We start from the raw sequence: 19,484 nt of genomic DNA, 5'->3' as shown, positions 1-19,484 counted from the left end.
GTGTCCTCTGTTCCCTTCTCTCCTCATTACCAAGGATTTATTGAGGGAGGGCAAAAGAAGCAATGGTGTCAGGGTTCAGAGTTACAGGGAGATAAATGAGTAAAAACCAAAGGGAGGGGCAGATTCAATAGCTGAGCATCAAGAAGAGTTGTTCAGCATCATTCTAGCCTTTAGAACCAGAAACCAGATGCTTAACCAACCTGTGTGTGTTCAATCAGCAAATATACTTTTCTCCAAAGACAAGTAAGCATAAACACAATCTTCAAGGGCTCAAGGACTAACTCATAATTGAACACATTAAAGACATTAGGAGAGTGAATTTAATGAAAAAGATATTAAATTCTGCAATAAGTACAGGATGATTCAAAATTTGGTCTGGGGTACATATTCCATACTGAAGCTTAGAAGCAGGCATGTTCAATATTTAAGTATTGCTACTAATTTTGCACTCAACAATGCAAGACAAGCAATGAGGAACAGTTGTTTGCAGTCAACAAGGAAAACAAAACACTAGCAAAATGAATGCAAACCTCCCATCATCTCCAGGGAATTTTAAAAATTGTCATTGTTGCTCAGAGTTCTTCCTTTTCTCTCCCTCTATTTAAAAATCCTATCAGAGCAGGATTTAGGAGAGTTAATCTTCAGCCGAAGCAGGTGGATGCCAGGGACTAAGCTGTCAAAGCAGAAATGTACATACGCACATGTAGGTGACCCAGTCTCTAGCAGAGTCTGGAAATTTAACTAGTGCATTGGCAGAGCTGGGCCAAGACTTGGGCTAATGATATGTTGCCCCTCCAGATATTCTTTAAATATTTGCACAACATTTATTTTGTGGAACACCTCTCTGGGGTAAGGGATACGAAGGAGGTCCTCAGTGAAAGCACACCCTTATTTTCTCATGTCCTTAGCAATTCAGCTCTGACCCAAACTTGAAATATTCAGCAAAATAGAAGCCCTGCCTTGAACCACACCAGCCCTCTTTCGAAGGCAACTTATCAACCATGAATTGCTCTTCAAGCATGGGGTCTCTACCTTACCTATATACTCAAGCAGACATTATTTCTTTTTGCCAATGTTTTTAAGAGGAATTCTCCATCTAATTACATTTCCGGAGATGTTTAATGTCCACTATAATTTGGCGTTCTGGGCAACTTCCTGGACAACCCATCCCTCAGCTTGACTGTGCATTCAGATGCTTTGATAACTCTAACAGATCTGGGTCCTGAGGTGACAGGAGAGAGTTGAAAATGAATGATTATATTCCCTTAAATCTGTGTGGAAAAAAGCATTAATGACATCTCCTAAGATTCTGGTGTTCACCTTATCAGCCACAGGGACAATGTAAGAAGAATATATTTAGCTATTAAGGAGGACAAATTAGTTGGAGGTGGTGGGGAAAATCAAACGCAAGAAGATTCAGGAAAAGCCAAGTTAATATTTTCTTCACATCAACTGAGAGACATTTATGAATAATGATAACTAAGAAAGGACATAAAAATATATATCCCTAACTCTCATTTGTTTTAACCACCATTCAACCATAAATGATTGACTGCTTTGTAATGGAAAGGCCCTTTCTTTTATTTACTTCCACTTGAGAAAGATTTAAAAATAAGTTTTATTTTTGGTGCCCATCAATTCCTGTGGATTTTCACAAACAAATTCCAGCTTTCTGAAGGCAAAATCTTTTCTACCTTAGGCTAAGTAGAAAAAAATGCTCAGAAGGAGCGATCAGTTTCCTTCCCAAAATTAAGTGTGTCTAACAACAAAGAGGTAAAATTAAAATATTTACATTGAAACATGTATCTAGTTCTCTGCCACCATGAGACAGGTTTTCTTCAACAAATGCCAGTAACAATTTTTTTGTTTAAATTATTTGAATGAAATATTTGATTTGCTCACTGTATTAATTTCTGCCTGATTCAGTGAGAAAGGAAAGCAAAGGCAAGTTTCACCTTGTGTTGAAATATTGGGGGGCAAAGTAGGCTCCACTATTCTATATGAGTATATATTATCATTTACAGACAATACTAATGATATGTTCTACTTCCCTTTTCAAAATATGAAAGGAACCCACCCCCAGAATATTTTGATGGATTCTAATGAGGTAAAGGAGGTACAATTGATAATTGTTGAAGCACTATGCATTACTCATTGTCATAACAGTAGTTTGTATTTCTATGGAATTTGTTTTGAGAGAAGGGTAAATTTCTTTCTGTAGATAGAATGCAGAATTCGTGTGAGGAATACAAGATTGATCTCCCTGACATGGGGATAAGGGAAGGGCTAGAGAAAGAGATGGTCATTACATTGGAAGAGGGTGTTAAGAGGGGGAAAGATGGTTTGCTCTCAGGTTCCACAACATGTCAACGAAAAAACTGAGCACAGTTTTTGTTTCCATTAAATGAAACACTTTCTGTAATGTTGATTATTTATTTAGGTGAAATAGGAACTTCCTGCCTAAAGATAAGTACATTGCCATCACTCACGGTGGGTAACCAAGCACAAAATTAAAGTTTGTTCATTTGTTTCCTGTACACTGGAGTCCACTTCATTGTACACAGAATGCTTAAGACTAACCAAGCATCTGGGAAAAGAGAGGTCTAAGGGATCAAGTACCACAGAGGGCTATACCTAGCCCAGTAATAATGACCTACTTCTTATTTTTGCAGTGGGTTAAAATTCTCAAAGCATACTTACAAATATTACCTCATATCTTCAATTGCTCCAAGGTAGTTTGAGTATTCCTATTTTATGGGCAAATAGAGCAAGGTCCTGAGTGGGTAATGAACTGAGGTCACATGGTCAAGATTTGCGCTAATCTAGATTCTCTCCTCCTCACTCATTGCTTCAAATTAATCACCTCCACATTAGCCAAAAGAGAGACTCTTCCAAGGCCAAATCCAAGCATCCATCATGACATAGAGTCGGTCTGAAAATCTCCTCCAATGCAGTGTTGCTCAGACTGTGATCCACCTGTATTAGCGGTGATGGATCATAATTTGATAAATACGCTTAATAAAAATGATGGAGATTTCTTGGGATTTTGATTCAATAGCTTTGGAGCAGAACTGTGGAAAAAATATATTAAATTCACAATCCAGATGTTTCGATAATCCTTTAGAATCCTTAATGTGACCCAATTTCCCTGGCTATTGTGCAAACTTTCCCAGATGCAGTTTTTGTTATTGTTTTGCCTGTGTAGATTTCCTCCTACTATTTGGTTTCGAATTTCAGGGACCATCGATGACACCATTGTAGGAGGAAATCCCTTCTGCCAACTGCTAGAGCCAATGCTCAGTTTAATGTGAAGTATCTACATGGAAGAAAAAAACAAACATTGACCACCATCCAAAATTCCACAGGCCTTCACTGTGAGGCATTTCTGGGACTTGATATTTCAATTTGCTTTTCTTCTAAAAATGGGGTTTGCTCTATTTCTTCTGTGGCTTTCTCCTCCCCCACCAAATCTAAGCATCGGAGTAGCAGGCAATGATGTGACTAATATTACTCTGAATCGGGTAGGCTCAATACAGTCGTGAGTTACTTAAGTACTTAATTATCAGTGGTCATATATTAGTGCAAGTTTCTTAAGGAAAAGGAGGCGCAGAAGAAAAAATTCCATCCAGATACCTTTATTATGGGTTTATGTGACCTGGTAAATCTACATCCTGGTAATTCCAGGGATATTAACAACACAAGCGAAATGAGAGCTGCTAAAAGCAGAAATCTTCCAAGTGTCCTGCAGATGCTATTTACAAACTACCTGGATAAAGTCAGGCTTTCGAGCTTGTTCATGCCCCTTTAAAACTTGACTGCACAAAGGATATATACTCAAATAGTTTGATCTGATTCAAGTAAGGGAAAAATGAGAGTTGTGATCTCCCACCAAGGAGGATGATCCAGGCAAGACCATGGTCTCTTCTTCTGAGAAATGTATCTGCTCTGCTGGAGAGCACAAGTAGTGTTTTATCAATGCCAGGACAGGCTGGGACTGACTGTCTAGGGTTGTAACTACAGAACCTGTAGAAAGGCTGCTTTTAAAGTATATTTGAAGATGATTCTTGATCTTTATTCCTCAGTGTTCTTATCTGTTAAGTAGGGGTTAGAAGAGGTAGTATCTAAAGGTAACTATTGGTGGAACCTCTATGATGTCACATTTTTTTCCATTTTCATTTATTCCATATGTTTTTTTTTAACCTACTCTGAACCAAGCCCTGGGGATATGGTCATGAAAAAATTGAGGCTCTGTCCTTATGAATTTTAACTTCTAGGGATGTGGTGGGGGTGGGGGTAGGGAGGCAGACACAGACATTACAGGACTCATTACCTAAATACTTTATTATAGCTGTGATGTGTGCAGTGAAGGACAAATGGAGAGAGGCCACCTTGAACTAGTCGGGCTGGGAGTGGTCGGTGGAGGCTTTCATGAGGAGGTGATATTTAAGCCAGACTTGAATGATGAATGGGAATGAGGCCGATGAGATGGAGCGGGAGCATTTCCAGCAATCTCCATGAGGTGGGCTAGAGCCTGGCACAATTAAGCAGCAGAAAGTTGAGCAGTGTGAATGAGGAGAAGAGGAGGCGAGGCATGGCCTGGGCCAAGTTGAAGAGAAGCCATTTATGCAAGGCCTGATGGTCTATGGGCAAAATTTGGATTTTATCCTCATGGGAAGACATGGAAAGCTTTAAAAGCATGATAAGGTTTGCACTTTAAAAAGATCACTCTGGAGATGGACAGATAGAATATGATAAGCAAGTGTAATCAAATCATAAAAGTTGAACCTGAATTTAGGTAGTGGGTATGAGGGTGTTTGTTGTAAAATTCTTTCAACTCCTTGGTATGTTTGAAAATGTTTTAATAACGTGGAAAAAAATCTGACTACACGACAGAAAATGGATTGAGGGAAGGCAACAGTGACTGCAGAGAGAGCAGTTAGGGGACAGCTGCAAAAATAAAGAGGGTGATTGTGAGTTACATTAGCGTGGTGCCATGCAGATGGAGTGGATTAGACGTGCTGTAGAGATATTTCCCAGGTAGAATTGATTGCACATCAGGATCAGGGAGAGAGAGAAATGAATGACCACTCCTGGGTGTCCAGTTAGTGTGACTGGGTGGGTGATGGTAAGAGGTACTGAGACAGGACGCACTGGAGTAGAAAGACATGGGTGAGAGGGAGAAGGTAGGATGAAGAGTTCAGTTTAGAATGTGTTGAAAATGGGAGCTATCCCAGGGGCTGGATCGAGGTCTGGAAATGAGAGGAGGGGTCTGGGTTGGAGATATGAATTTGAAGTTCAATTCATATAAATGATCAAAAAACCATGACCAATACAGTCCACAAGAATGCCTGGGAGAGTTTACAAAGTGAGTGGAAAGGAAGAACCAAGCACTGAAGAATCTCATTTTTAACAGCAGCATAGAGGACGAACCAAGCTGAAGGAGCAACTAGTGAGGCAGAAAAACCAGGACGTGTGATATTATAGAAAGCCCCTGCTGATGTACTCATTTCTCACATGTGCATCTATATGGGTAGGGCTAATACCCAGAAGTAGAATTGTGGGATAAGAAGTATTTTTAATTTCAAAACATTTATTTTTTGAAGAAATGCCACCAAACATAGATAGCTAAGATAACCATATTTAAGGTGGCATTTGTAGGAATGGTTAAATAAATTTGGTGTATAATGTAATACCTGTAACCATGTAATTAATGAAGCAGTCAATATATTATGATATGGAAGGAGAGGAAGACTGACTTCTCACAATTTTGACCTATTTGAATTTTAGGCCGTTCACATGTATTACCAGTATTTTAATATGTACTTTGTACCACTACACTCTACCTACTAAAATAGAATGAACTTAAGAGCAATTTGCCCCTTACTCCTGAGAGCAACACCAACAGATTCTAATAGATTTTTGCATATGTGGGATTTGCATCATGAAAATACCTAGTGAGACGTTGAATTTTATGAAACTATGATACAGAGAGTTCGTGTAAATGTGGCAAAGGTGAAGACATGAAAGTTTAGGCTTTTTTTGAGTTCAAGGTATAAAGTTTTGTCATTTATTATTTTGCCACATTCATTATTAGTGAATAAATCCACTTCATTCAATATACTTTAAAGATGTCTCCATACTTCACCATCACTATGCACTCACCTCCCATAAAAAGGTCATTGAAGACAGAATGACCTTTGATCAGGTCTGAGGACAATATATTTTTCCAATGTGGGAAATAGTGATGATCTTATACTTTTTAAGATGGGCAGTGCAGGGACATGGGTGTGAGTTTTAAAAGGAAATAGACCATATTCTTTAAGCTATATTAATTCAATTTTCTAGAATCCAATGACCTATTTTTGAATAATATTGAAAATGCACTGCTTATTCTTTTAATAAAAATAATGTTAAATATATTCTAAATCTGTTTTTGAAATTGGAGAAGAAGTCTAGAAATGTTAAATGACTAGCTAGAATATGCCTGAAAATGGTTCTGGGTATCCTACCATTGCCTAGTAATATCACCTGGAAGTTGATCATCATTTAGCTTTTCAAAGTCATTTTATCCCCATGACTTTCCCAGGCAGAACGAATTGTGATTATCTCTGTGTTTCCTGGACTCTTTATCCATATCTTTATTATGTCACTCATCACTTTGTTTCTTAAGAGACTGTTACTCAATGGTCCAAACTGGGTTTTGCTTCAGCTGTGAAGAAGCAGCCATCACAGTCCCTGACAGGCATTGAAAATGGAAGAATTTTATCATTGATGTGGAGGCAGTGGCCTCTGGAGGTTCTGAGGGGAGGGAGAGGGAAAAATAGGTGTAATATGGGGTCACTTTCAGGACTTTGGAATTGTCCTGAATGACGTTGCAATGACAGATACAGGCCATTATGAATATTGTCATAACTTAAAAAATTGCGTGGGAGACAGTTTAAACTATTTTGTAAACTATAATCCACGCTTAGTGGCAATGCTCCAATATGTGTTCATCAATTGTAACAAATATACCGCACTAATGGAGGATGCTGTTAATGTGGGAAAGTGTGGGAGGGGGAGGGAGGGGGATATATAGAAATCCTCTACATTTATGTAATCTAAGTATCTTTTAAAAAATTTTTAAAAATAAAATGGAATAAAATTTGTCTAATTGCTGATCTGAAGGCCAATATCCTTTTAGCCTCAGGTCCTCTTTGTGAGAGGGAAGTGGCTCTGATACTCATCCTATGGTAATGAGAAAAAGGGACCCAGCACGGTTTCATGAACTATCCAAGGCTGTAAACCTGGATTATGGCAGAGTCTTGGGTCTCTTGTCTTCCGGGTCTATGTTTTAAATCTGGGTTTTGCATTCTGCTGGCCAAAGATGACTGGAAAGGTAGTTCTTACCTCATGATGTGTGATGTAGACCATGGCCTTCACACACATAAAGTACATTCACGATGCTTGGCCCAAATAATCATATATACAATGATGACTTATATAATAGCCATTAGATAACTTGAAGCCTTCATAGAATCAGCAATGCTGTTTATTATCAATTCCAAGTCTGCCCAAGGCCCTGATCCCAATGTTAATGGATTTTTTTTTTTATCACTGTTCTTTGCTAAAATACTTCTTCCCTTTTAAGGCTTTTATGCAAATTCAAATGCAAAGATTAGGTAAAGGGCTAGAATATGACTCCAGAAGATGACTGAGCCAGGTATGTTTATACTTGAATAATCAAACTGTGCCCCAGTTTCCTTGGTCCTTTTTCCTCCTGTCTACTCTGATAAGCATAGGATCATGCCAAGGACTACAGTAGAAAGAACACTAGCCTAGGAATTACACCCTGGATTTAAGTCCAGGTTAAGACACAGCTTCTAAATGACCTGGGACAAGCCATTTCAGCTCTCTCTGATTCAGGCTTTAAATCTTCAAAATGGGGAACCAGGCCTGAGGTCCCTTCCAGATTTAACTACCTTTGTGTCTAAGTTTGGTGTTTCAAGCACCTGGACTTCCAGATGAAAGAAGATATGACAGAGGGAACTATTGATCTCAATTATTTATCCCTTCCTGCATCCTCACTCTTGTCATGAATTCGTTCTGGGAAGAGTGTAGTCCTGTCCCTTGATTTTTGGCTTGGTTATATGATTTCCTTTGGCCAAGGAGATATCAGTATACATGATACAAGCAGGAGCTCAAAATGTACTCAGGCAGTGGGGCTTATCATTTTGCACCTCTGCACAGGAAGAACATGCTCTAGGTATTCCTCTGGCCCATAGAGGATGAGACACGAGCAGCAGACCCAGCTCCTCAGGCCTGCAGCAGGAAGCAGAGACATCCCAGCCACCCACAGAACCATGAGAATACAGGATTGTTATTTTCAATCACTGCCGTTTGGGTGGTTTGTTACTCACATTATTATGGCAATAGCTAACCAATACAGAAGGAGATAGCAAAAACACATGGAAGGAGAAAAGGAAGGGAAGAGCCTATTACTTTCCCATAACACTGCAGGAGAGGGACAAAAGTAAAACAGCAGGTAGAGTACCTCCCTTTCCATTAAACTGGTTTTACCAATAAATAAAATGTGAAAATATATATAGATTACTGTTAATTCTGATTCTCTTTAAGTTAATAGCTTAGGATATTTCATAAAATAAATGTTTACAACAGATTTCTCTAATAGCTAGGTCATAGCTAGATTGACCCTACATCCAAAATTGCCCAGGTCAATCCTGGTTTTATACCTGTTGTCTCGAGGCAATTACTTAGCTCTCTTCACCTCAAATGTGGACTGATTTAGGAGATAAATTATATAGTCACCATAGAAAATGCTGCCAGATCAATTTGAAGCCTTCTCTGACCAATCCACAAGGTGGTTACAATACCAGCACTACACACACTTCCCCACTCCCATCCCCACCATAACTTCTTTGAATTATGAGGATTCCCAGGGTTGGCTAGTAACCCTTCTTATTCTCCAAAAGGTCTGCGTTCCAGTGGCATCATCTTTCCCCAAACCACTTGCGGAAATCTAAAGTAACTCAAAAGGGTTGAGGCCCCCAAACTCAATTCTGGTTTCAAGTAAGCTTGTGGTATTTCCCTTATGATATAAAAATCATTGCAGAATTTTCTTGTAGACAGAACAGTGTGGTGTACTTTCTACTGTCCAATCAGGAAGGCCCTAGCTCATAGACATATAGAGATACATGCTTTTTTAGGCACTCAGCAAGGCCTTACATCTCTCCCCTCATGTGTCAACACTCCCATGTGAGAAATGGCAGGGAAGGTAGAAAACATCAGCTAGGTAGTCTTTGGGAGCTTCATTCTCAGAGATTTGTTTCCCTCAGAGCCTACGCTTCCCCATGCTAGAACGGAGCATGAGTACACCCTCTACAGGAGTCCCAGGGTTGTTGGCCATCTTCTGCCAAAGGTGTTGCTCTTCCCCTTGAGAGTCCATCCAATCCACGTTCTTCCCATGGCTCACACCTGAAGAAAGGAAAAGAAAGCATTATGCTTCACAGGTGATCTTCTGGAAGGCATCTATCAACTCTGAAGAGGATGTGAAGGCCTTCTAACCAGAGGCCTTCTAACCTTCACTAGCTTGTTTTTGCCCCCATATCTAGTGAGTGGTGATAGAATGAAATAAACCCTCCTCTGTCTGAGTGGCTCTCTTGTGCTTAGACGATGTGAGACAAGTCAGGATGGCTGTAGAAGTCCATTCCCTTCCCCTTTTGGTAGTTTAGCAGAGAGTTGGTTCATTTGGACTGAGTTAACTTGACAGAACAGACCAAACAGGGCTCTGAGGTTCTCCCTTTCTACCAAGGCCACTTCTCTGGGAAGTATAAGTCATTTTAGTGGCCTAACTATTCTCAGCTCTACTTACTCTATGAATAAGTAGAGCAAGACAGGGGTGGGATAATTCTGTACAGGAATGGTGACCATGATGCATGCAGAACATCTATGTTTGGCCTAAGCCATGGAATAAGCTATGGGCTATAAGTTTTTGGGAGACTGCATGTGCTCTACTAATTCTCTATTTTGAAGGTGTTTCCCCCCCCCCCCCACCAATTCTCCCTGATCCAGTTGTGTCTTACAGTATCAATGATGTGTTTCCATGGCCTGTTCGAACAACACTAAACATCATGTTTTAGGAAAAAAATTGATTTCCTTTCAATTCAACCAGTATGAGTAATGACTATAAGTTCTGGGCAAAATGGAGAAGAGGATGAAGTGAAGTTAGTCTTGGAAGTCCCTCTCTCCCTCCCTTATCAGAAGCTTGTGCTATCCTGGAGATTGTTTTCCTAGCAAAACCTGAAGAACCAAGAAAGTACTTGAAATTCACTTAGACTAAAGTGTAAATTGTGTTCTGTGAAAAGACTATGTATAAACATTATACATCCTAAACTTCTAGCCTAAAGATACAAGATTACAGTAGTGATATGTGCATTTTAATAATGAACAGACCCTTACATAAAAAAATGCAGAAAATGTGGTAATTTCAGGAGTCAACTACAAGTGAAACTATATCTGATATCACACCTCCAGGAACTACACCCCTGTCCTATGCCTAGTCACAGACCATATTAGGGTCCCCTCCAAGTGCCTCACCACTTCCAGAATTCAAACGAACTCCTCCCAAAAAGATGTTGCTGGAAAAGGCCTCCTTGTCCCAGATGGTAAGTTCTAGGCAAACATTCTTTATATCCTGGGGATGCAGGCCACTGAACTTGAAAGTGTGATTCCACTGAGGGTTGACACTCTTCCTTATTACCAGAGTTTTGTGTTTGGTGGCTTTGCTATCATCAGGGAGCAGGTAGCTGCAGGAGAAAAAAACAATCAAACCGTCAGTGAGACAACAGGTAGTAAATGACATCCTTGAGTAGTCATTTGAGTTTCTCACAATCCCTGATGTGTGTGTTCAAGTGTGATAAGGATATTTTATTTCCTTTCCCAGGTTCTTATGTGCTTAAATCTGGATTTATTTAGTGGACTCGTTTATTATTTATCTTAAGTGAGGCAATAGTAAAATGGCTTTGCTCTCCTTTCTAATCCCATTTTGGTCCTTTCCCCCATCTTGAAATGAAAATACCTTTTCTGGAAGATGCTATAGAATGCCCAACATCAAATCCTCTAGGCCCAGCTTTGAGTTGACTTGCAGCCAGGATGCAAGTTCTGTTCCTGGCATGATAACAGCTCCCCACCTTAAGTGCCTGTGTCTCTCAGCTTCTCCACTTCAGAACTTTCTCTGGGGCTGTGCAGGGCAGCCCGGAATTACTGGTAATTTAAGGTCCCTAGGAATAACCCTCAACCAATGAGTTTGGGGAAACAGTGAATGACTCCTCCAGCTTCCCTATCCCACTGAGGGATGATTCTAAGGTGTTTCCACAGTTACACCTTTGGTTCCCTAGTGGGATGACACTCCAGTTGCCCACAGAGGTAACCTGCTAATTAACGTAAATTTTATCAGCTTTCCTCCCTTCCCAGTCTCATTTTCTCCACTTTCTCATTGGCATTTTCTGGGATCTTTTCTCAAATAAAGCACCTGTTCCTAAGCCTTCTCTACTATTGTCAAGGCTCTGTACTAGACCCTAGGTAGTACATGATGAATATGACTTTGCTCTCCTTTTAGGGAACATACTTTAGGGGAGGAGAGAGATGTGCACTTGGAATTAGTATATAAAATAAAAATGAAATAAAAAACCCTCAAAAGAAATTTTCTTACAATAAAGAGGACATGTTAGGGTATTTGAGATTTTACTTCATGTAACAGGAAAAGACTGCTTGTCATTTCCCAATATCCATCCTCCCCTTATTCTTCTCTAATAAAAGTTCCTGCATTTCAGCTGGGCAAAAGGCTGCCCAGAATAAAGACTATATTTCCCAGTCTCCCTTGCAGCTAGTATAGACTTATGACTAAGTTTGACCAATAGGATATAAGAAGCAGTTCTGTATGCCTCTTCTGAAATATATCTTGCCAGCTGGAATTTGGATGGGATAACTGAAACTCGAGCAGTTATCTTGACCTGTGCATAACAACATAGAAGAAACCTGGGTCCCTGAAAATCATGATGCCTCCATACCTGCTCAGGATACCTTACCTTCAGTCTTTGTTTACATGCAAGAGAAAAAATAATACAACTTTTGTCTAGTTTAAGTCACTGTTATTTTGGTTCACCAACAAATCTAATCTTAACTGATATATTTTGCAGTATTTTAACTTTACAGGTTTTATTCTTGTTCTTTTGCACTCTTTCTGTTTTAAAATATATATATTTCAGGTCCCTTTAAAATCAGCTCAATGTTTAAGTATAGCTGGGGAGAGAATTTATTACAAAGTCACTGGCTCTTTTTTTTCTTTATAGAATAAAGGTTCTGTCCTATATTATTTCTGCTTCAAGAATTTTCAACATCATGAAGTGAAAACTGTTTCAGAAAATAAGTCAACCCTGCAAGGCAACAATGAGGCTTTAGGTTAGGGGGCCACCCCCTCATCCCACCAGACAGTGAGCAGAGGCCTGAACTGAATGTGGGTCTGGGGAGGCAGATTGCAAGGGCAGGATCCACAGACAGCATTTCCTCTGTGCTTAAACCTGCTGAGAGAAGAAGTGAAGGACAGACAGACCAGGATTTGGGCACACACACTCACCAGTGGGGAAGCCTCAGACGTGTGCTTCTCCTCCTCATCTGCACTAACAAAGTTAGAACATGTGAGGGCAAAGGCTTGATTCATTTACTTATAGAGAAAATGCACATTTCTAAGTGGGCTTGAGGACAGGAGCACTCCTGTCACTTGACACAAAGAATTAACCTCATGGCCTGGCATCACAGGAATTTCTTTTACCTCATGTGCTTCTTGAAGGCAGGTGCCATGTCTTAATTATTTGTGAAACTGCAGTACTTGGCATGGCAGCAGGTGCTCAGAACATGTGCATTTGTGTGTTTGAATGATGTAAAATATCCCTTTTGTCCAAGTTCCTCTAATTCCAGGAGAAAAACCTCAAATAGTCAGAAATCAAGAGGGGTTTCCTATTTGGATTGGCTAGAATAGGCAAGAGTGGCCATTTAAAGAGTTGCATTCCCACAAGAAGCTGCCCTATACTCCACACAGTGGACACAAATGCCCAGAAAGTGGTCCCAGATCTCCCCCAAAGCACTCTCCAATGGATCTCTTCACATTCTACAATTTCCCTCAAGAGGGTAAAACACCGAGGATCCAATTTTGTTGTTGTTGTTGCATATTGCCAGTGAAAATGACAACAAAGCACAATGAAAATATATGTAGAAAAGTATACTTTTTATCCCTTCAAGAGAAGAAATACTATCTTTTAGGAAATTTGCCCAGTCTGAAGGGTGAGAATGGCAGACACCCCTGAAATATGCTGGAAACAGGGCCAAAGCTGGAATAAGTAGTTCCCCTACACTTGTATTGTTTTAAATATAAGAGCCAAGGTTCAAGGATAGATTTTTTCCTAACACATGTCCAATAAGCAGAACATAGAAGCCTCACAGCCATCATTGTCTTGTGGATCACAGATGCTTTCATCTCCCATTAACATCTAAAATGAGATAAAAAAAATTACCCCTTCACAAAGCTATCAGAAGTGCCTCCTGACTTCACTGCTGTCAAATTCTTTGCCTCTTTGATGAGCACTTCTAGTACTCCTCCAGAGATTATAGGTGACTCCTTCTTCTTTCCTTTTTTAAAGGTCTTCTTTTCTGCATCAGTCACCAAAGAGAGAGGAGAGTAGGAGAGGGGAAGGGAAGGGAGGGAGGGGAGGGGAGAAGAAGAGGAGGAGGTAGAGGAGAAGGAGTAGGAAGAAGAGGTGAAAGAGGAGGAGAGAGGGAGAGATCATGGATTCATTTCAAAACTTTTAAAGAAAATCTGCAAAGATTTATTTCAGTTGCTAACTGATCTGGGCCTTATCATAATTGTATTTTTTTGCATGAATTCATTGAAATGTCTGTTAATCCCATCATATTCCTTCAAGATAGGCCTTATCAGACATGTTTATTAAGAAAAAAAAGAATAAATAAATTTTAAACTCTGAATACTCTTTCAAGGGTATATAATGGGAAGAACGGAAATGACCCTGAGAGCTATATGGGCCACATTCCTGCTCTTAGTAAGAAATGGCTTTTGAAAGCTATTCACAAGCATCAAATCTCCAGAAGAGAAAATACTATAATGCCCTTCTAGCTCTGTAAATTGTCAACTTCAGTGTCATCTCTAGAGACTACAGCCCAGACACAATTACACTTTTGGGAGAGAGGAAACTCTTTCCTACTTCACATTTTTATTCCAATGAAATATGCCTAACACGAACAACCACCACCACCTTTATTTAGCACTGTTTTAAGTGCTTTACATGGTTGAAATGATTTAATCCTTACAACATCCCTACAAGGTGAGGAAATTGAGGCCTGTAAATAGTAAGTTATTTGTCGAAGGTCCACTGGAAAGGGTGACAGTGACTGGAAAGGTAGAGAAGGCCGCCTGTAGCAGTTGATGGAAGAAGGGCAAAAGGGGTTTACAAGTTGACTCTATCTGGATTTTTCCTTTGCATTCTATGTGCTGGGTCAATTTCTTCAAAACTCGGAGTAGCTGTGAATGTTCTAAATCCATACAGCAGCCCCCTAGACCTCCCTCCCCAAAACCAGACCCCTCTCCCTGCCCTAGGGGAAAACCCTACATCTCTGGGACTGCCAGGAAACAAATCTTATCATCAATGCTGATTTCTAAAGGATAAACTTTCCCTTTTCCTTGCAAGAATCCCATACTTTTCCCCATATACAATGTATACTTCTCAACTTTCCCTCAAAACTAGTGAAACTTCACCCTTTATGTTTCATCTGTGTAATGAAAAAGTGAAGTAATTCAACAAATCACTGATCCCCATTCCCATACTTCTCGCAACAGCATGTCTTTAATCAAAGTTACCGATTTTCACTCTACCTTGAAGTTGCCCCGGTGGAAGCATCAAGTTCTCCTCTGGGGGAATGTAGCATAAAACAACTGTCAGCTCTCCTTTGTACTGAAAGCCGATGTCGGGAGCAAACTCCGCCTGACCAAGGGGAGACAGGTGAAGAGAAGAGTAAGAATGCCTGGCCTTTTTATATCTTTGCAGCCCATGTTTCAATGTACAGCTTTTACTTGGTGGCTTTAGGGTGACAATCTCCTCCCACTCAACTATGTTAGCTCTTATTATTTTAAGAGAGGTCTTAGATATGAGAAAAGAGGGGCTTGGAAACTCCATGAAGGTATTTGCACATACATTAAAGTATGTGCACATACATAAAAATAAAAGGAATTTGAGTGGATATGTATAACACATATTCAGTGAGTGATATTGAGTGCCTGTGATGCATTGAGCACTGGCCTATTACTGAATATACACATACATAAATACACATATGGGGCAGGAATGAAGGTGATACTGAAAATAGCTCCAGAAGCTACTTCTCTCCATCTGTCTTTAAGACTTTCCTAAATGAGCAAGAAGAGAACAGTAGGCAGTCACGCTTGAGTCACACTGGGCTGCCAGCCATTCATTATTTAAATCAATATGGGCAATTCACATTGTCAAAATTCACTGTGGAGGAACTGGTTCACTCAAACACTGCTGGTGGGAATGCAAAATGGTGCAGCCACTCTGGAAAACAGTTTGGCAGTTTCTTTTAAAACTAAATATGCAGCTTACCATATAACCCACCAATCACACTCTTGGGCATTTATTCCCGAGAATGGAACATTACATCCACCCCAAAAACCAGTCTGCAAATGTTCATAGAAACTTTATTTGTAATAGGCAAAAACTGGAAACAACCCAGATGTCTTCAAGGGGTGAATGATTAAACAAGCCTTGGCACATCCATCTCATGCAATACTACTCAGCAACTAACAAGGAATGAACTATTGGTACAAACAACTGGAATGAATCTTGGGGGAACTCAAGTAAAAAAAGCAAGCCTCAACGCTCACATACTGTATGACTCCATTTTAATAACATTCTTGAAATGAAAGCCGTGGGGAGCCAATGTGTGCATGCAAATGGAGGTAAGGGCAGAACACTGGCATCATCTGCGACAGAAGGCTCTCCATCTCAGGGGGCCTCTGAGAGCCAGGCTGAAAGCTAGGGTTTATTCAAACCATATCCACAAAGCAGTAGGTAGCCACTCAGAGTCTCTGAGCAGGGGTGTGGCATAATCCGATGGCAAATACTGTCTTCTGCATTCTGAATAGAGAGAGATCCACTTTCCACCTGAGAGAGAAACAGAGCTCCTGTGCAGTTACAGGTCTAAGGAGACATAATCAATTAGACTAAAGCCTGCCAAAACTGCCAAATCAAAAGAGAGCCTTTTAGCGAGGTACTAATTCTATAGGAGCTTACAATGACTCTCTGCCTGGAGGCAGAATAAAAGAAGGCTTCGTTAGGAATCCACTTAAAGCTTGCTTTTGCAAAGGTCCTTTTTTTTTTTTTTAATAATGGCATCATTTGGGAAAGCATGAAAGACAGTTCATGTGGACAAATCCTTGTCTAACTACCTAACATGCCTTTCATAAGGATAATGCGGTATCGCTAATAATCTCACGTCATGCACTAAAATGAAAGTTGTACTGTGAAACTACTTTACAGTATATTTGGCATCTCAAGTTCTTTCTTTGTCTGCACCAGCCTCTTCCCTGGCTTGTAAGACCTAGCAAAAACAAAGATAGATATCCAGGGACCCTCTCTAATGCAGAGTCAATGAGGCACTATGTCTTTCTGGCATTCCCACTGCAAAGGGATGTCAGAAGGTTTCTGAATGTTTAAGCGTTATTAATTCTGATTTCCCTTTACTAGGGAATTCAGTCCCTATAGCTCACACTTCACTTCCTCAGCTGGATCATCTATTAGAAACAGTCTCCAGGGCTGCTTGTACTCCAGTAGCAGCCAATAAAGTGACGTTTGCATTGAAAAGACTGGGATGGGAGACTGAGAATGAATTGACACTTTACACAGCTGGCTGGTAATCAGCCACACAGAGTCCTGCTCAGCTTGATGAGATGGGAAGCAGCTTACAGAGCATGTCCTTGCATCTGTCCTCCCTGCTGTTGGAAGGCACAGTGTCTAGGCAAGTGTGAAGCTGCAGCCTTGGCACCCATATGTGTCAAAGGAAGCTTGGCAGAGGAAGATGATGGGAATTAGAATTACTACCTTATGTTGGGTTCCCCAGAACTAGACTCAGAGGACAGAAATCCCAGGCAAGTGACTTATTAAGGAAGTGTTCCCAGGAAAGACCAGTGAGGGAGGTGGGGGAAGCAGGATAAGGAGGAAGCCAAGCAATATGTGAACTCAGGCAAAGTTCCATGGAGGGAATTTTCAGCCTGATTCTGCTGGGGAGCTCTGGAGTCTAAGTAACTCCTGAGAGTTTGTCCTACTCTTGGCAAGGGAATTGGACTTTCAAACTCACCTACCTATCAACTGTTGACTAAGAGTTGTCTTGTAACGATAAGGTACCTAAATTCCCAGGAACTTCTGGATCTCTGCCTGTGTGGGCAAAAAAGCTACAGTAGCCTGGGGGCAGGCCTCCAAAGGGTCTCAGGAGGAGGTTGTTGTAGGCAAAGCTCCTAATAGACAAGATTAAAGGAATCTGATGGGATCTGGCAGAGCACAGATAGTATCCTTCACAGACACTGAACATAGTCAGAACATGTCTACCTTCAGTGCACTCAGAGAGACCCAGAGATATTTCTCCCTCATGATAGAAAGTGAAGTACCCAATGGCAACATGGTGATGATTACCTTGGAAAGTTTTTAGCCTGGGAAAGGATGGGGAGAGCTTAGATATCATCCCAACATAAGCCCTCAAGCATTTCTAGGAAGCTAGATGGGAACATGTGCTTTTTCCCCCAAACTGGTTTCCAAGTAGCCCCTAGGTACTTCAATGTTAACTTCATGATAAATTAGTTTTATGTACTAAGATACATGCTATATGTCCTTCATTTGTGTCATGCATGGTATGTATGATATGATGCTTTGGGCATTTTCTAAGTATGCTGCTATGATGCTCATTCTTTATACACAAAAGGAAGCAATTGATAGGAGACTGCTAAATTATAGTAATCCTATCCTTTATGATAAGACTTTTACTTTCATTCCAAGAGATTTATGATGAACAAATATTTCCCATATTTTCTGTCAGGGAAATAGATTTTTTTGTTAATATTGTACTTCCCATATCTGTTGCATTTATGTTGGTCATGGGCTTGTGTTGTATTATTTATGAATTTTTATTGCATTTTGTTGTCAATTTTACCCATGACCCAAATATACCTCTATAAATATTTTCCATGAGTTATTTACACCAAGTTGCAAGTCAACAGTAACAACACCACACAAGCAAGTTACATTAAACTTCTCTGAGTTTCAGTCTCCTCATCTATAAAATGGGGATAATAATACTTGCCTCTTAGAGTTGTTGTAATCATTAAATGAGGTAACAACGGTGCTGCTGCTGCTGCTAATATGGGGGACATGTTTTATTTTGCTGCCCAGCATCCACTCGCCATTCCTTTAGTACTATGGTACCTGTATTTCCTATAGAGCAAACCACCTTCAAGACCAGGATGTATTCTTATCATCTTAAGCCAAGCAATGTATCTCAGTCCACTGGCCATATTCTAGATCAGGGTGGGAAAGTAACCCAACTGAAATTGGGATAGCCAGGCCCAGGGCTTTGATTTAACTATTGTTGAAGAAGGAACACTCACCTCCCCTGGATAGAGGGTCACGGCTGCTGTGACCATTAGTGTCCAAGAGGAGCACTCCAGGAACTAGTTAGGGAGGCCAACACTGTGTGGGTCCTGAAAAAGAGGCCCACACACAAGAGAAGAGAGACCAAGAGACACCAGGGCCTTGACATGATTTGTGCCTCTCAATCAAGCCATGACTGGTCACCAGGGGCCAACAGTTTCCCTTTATTTCTTTTTCTGTAATCATCTCATTCTATCCTTAAATATGTTCAATCACTTCATGTGTGCATAAGGACACTATAACAGCATATTTCCAAATCTTCCCTTTCTTCCCTTGCATTCTTGTTTTTATCCAATGTCTTTTACATGTTATAAACACACAGTGCCTGATAATCATTATTATTGCATTAAACGGTTAACTCATAAAGCAATGGAAGTGAGAAAATATAAAATTTCACCTCCACTTAAATTTTTGTTTTGGTGGAATGATTATAACTTTCTTGTTTCCATTTTTTAAATTAATTTTTAAAATAATTTTAGTGTAGCTTTAGATTACATAAATGTTACACAAAAAGTATAAGGAATTCCCATATTCCCTTTATTGCTTAAGCAATATGGGCTGGGATTTCTGTCACTTGCAACACAAGGACTCCTAAGTAACAGAAGTGATGGTTAGCATTGACTGAGAGGTTACAGTATGCCTGATACAGAGCTGGGAGCCTCCCATAGAATGCTTATTGGAACCTCACAGCAGTCCTGTGGG

At 40.2% G+C, this 19,484-nt stretch overlaps 1 protein-coding gene across 2 annotated transcripts in view; it reads right to left on the bottom strand.

Annotated features, from left to right (window-relative positions):
- Nucleotides 1–3,619: 3,619 nt before the first annotated feature.
- The window catches only part of SYTL5 (synaptotagmin like 5), a 287,943-nt gene continuing 272,078 nt past the window's right edge, over nt 3,620–19,484 (bottom strand). For both annotated transcript variants that reach the window (XM_058292189.2, XM_058292188.2), the window contains exons 15-18: nt 14,942–15,050; nt 13,569–13,704; nt 10,597–10,805; nt 3,620–9,474 (exon numbers count right to left, since the gene is read on the bottom strand). In XM_058292189.2, the coding sequence (XP_058148172.1) occupies nt 9,332–9,474; nt 10,597–10,805; nt 13,569–13,704; nt 14,942–15,050 (597 nt within the window). In that variant the 3' untranslated portion in view covers nt 3,620–9,331. The remainder of the gene's footprint in view (nt 9,475–10,596; nt 10,806–13,568; nt 13,705–14,941; nt 15,051–19,484) is intronic.

This window comes from Dasypus novemcinctus, chromosome X (genome assembly GCF_030445035.2).
Source record: "Dasypus novemcinctus isolate mDasNov1 chromosome X, mDasNov1.1.hap2, whole genome shotgun sequence".
Lineage (NCBI taxonomy): Eukaryota > Metazoa > Chordata > Mammalia > Cingulata > Dasypodidae > Dasypus > Dasypus novemcinctus.
The sequence above is the reverse complement of the archived record's forward strand: the minus strand, read 5'-3'. Positions and strand labels throughout refer to the sequence as shown.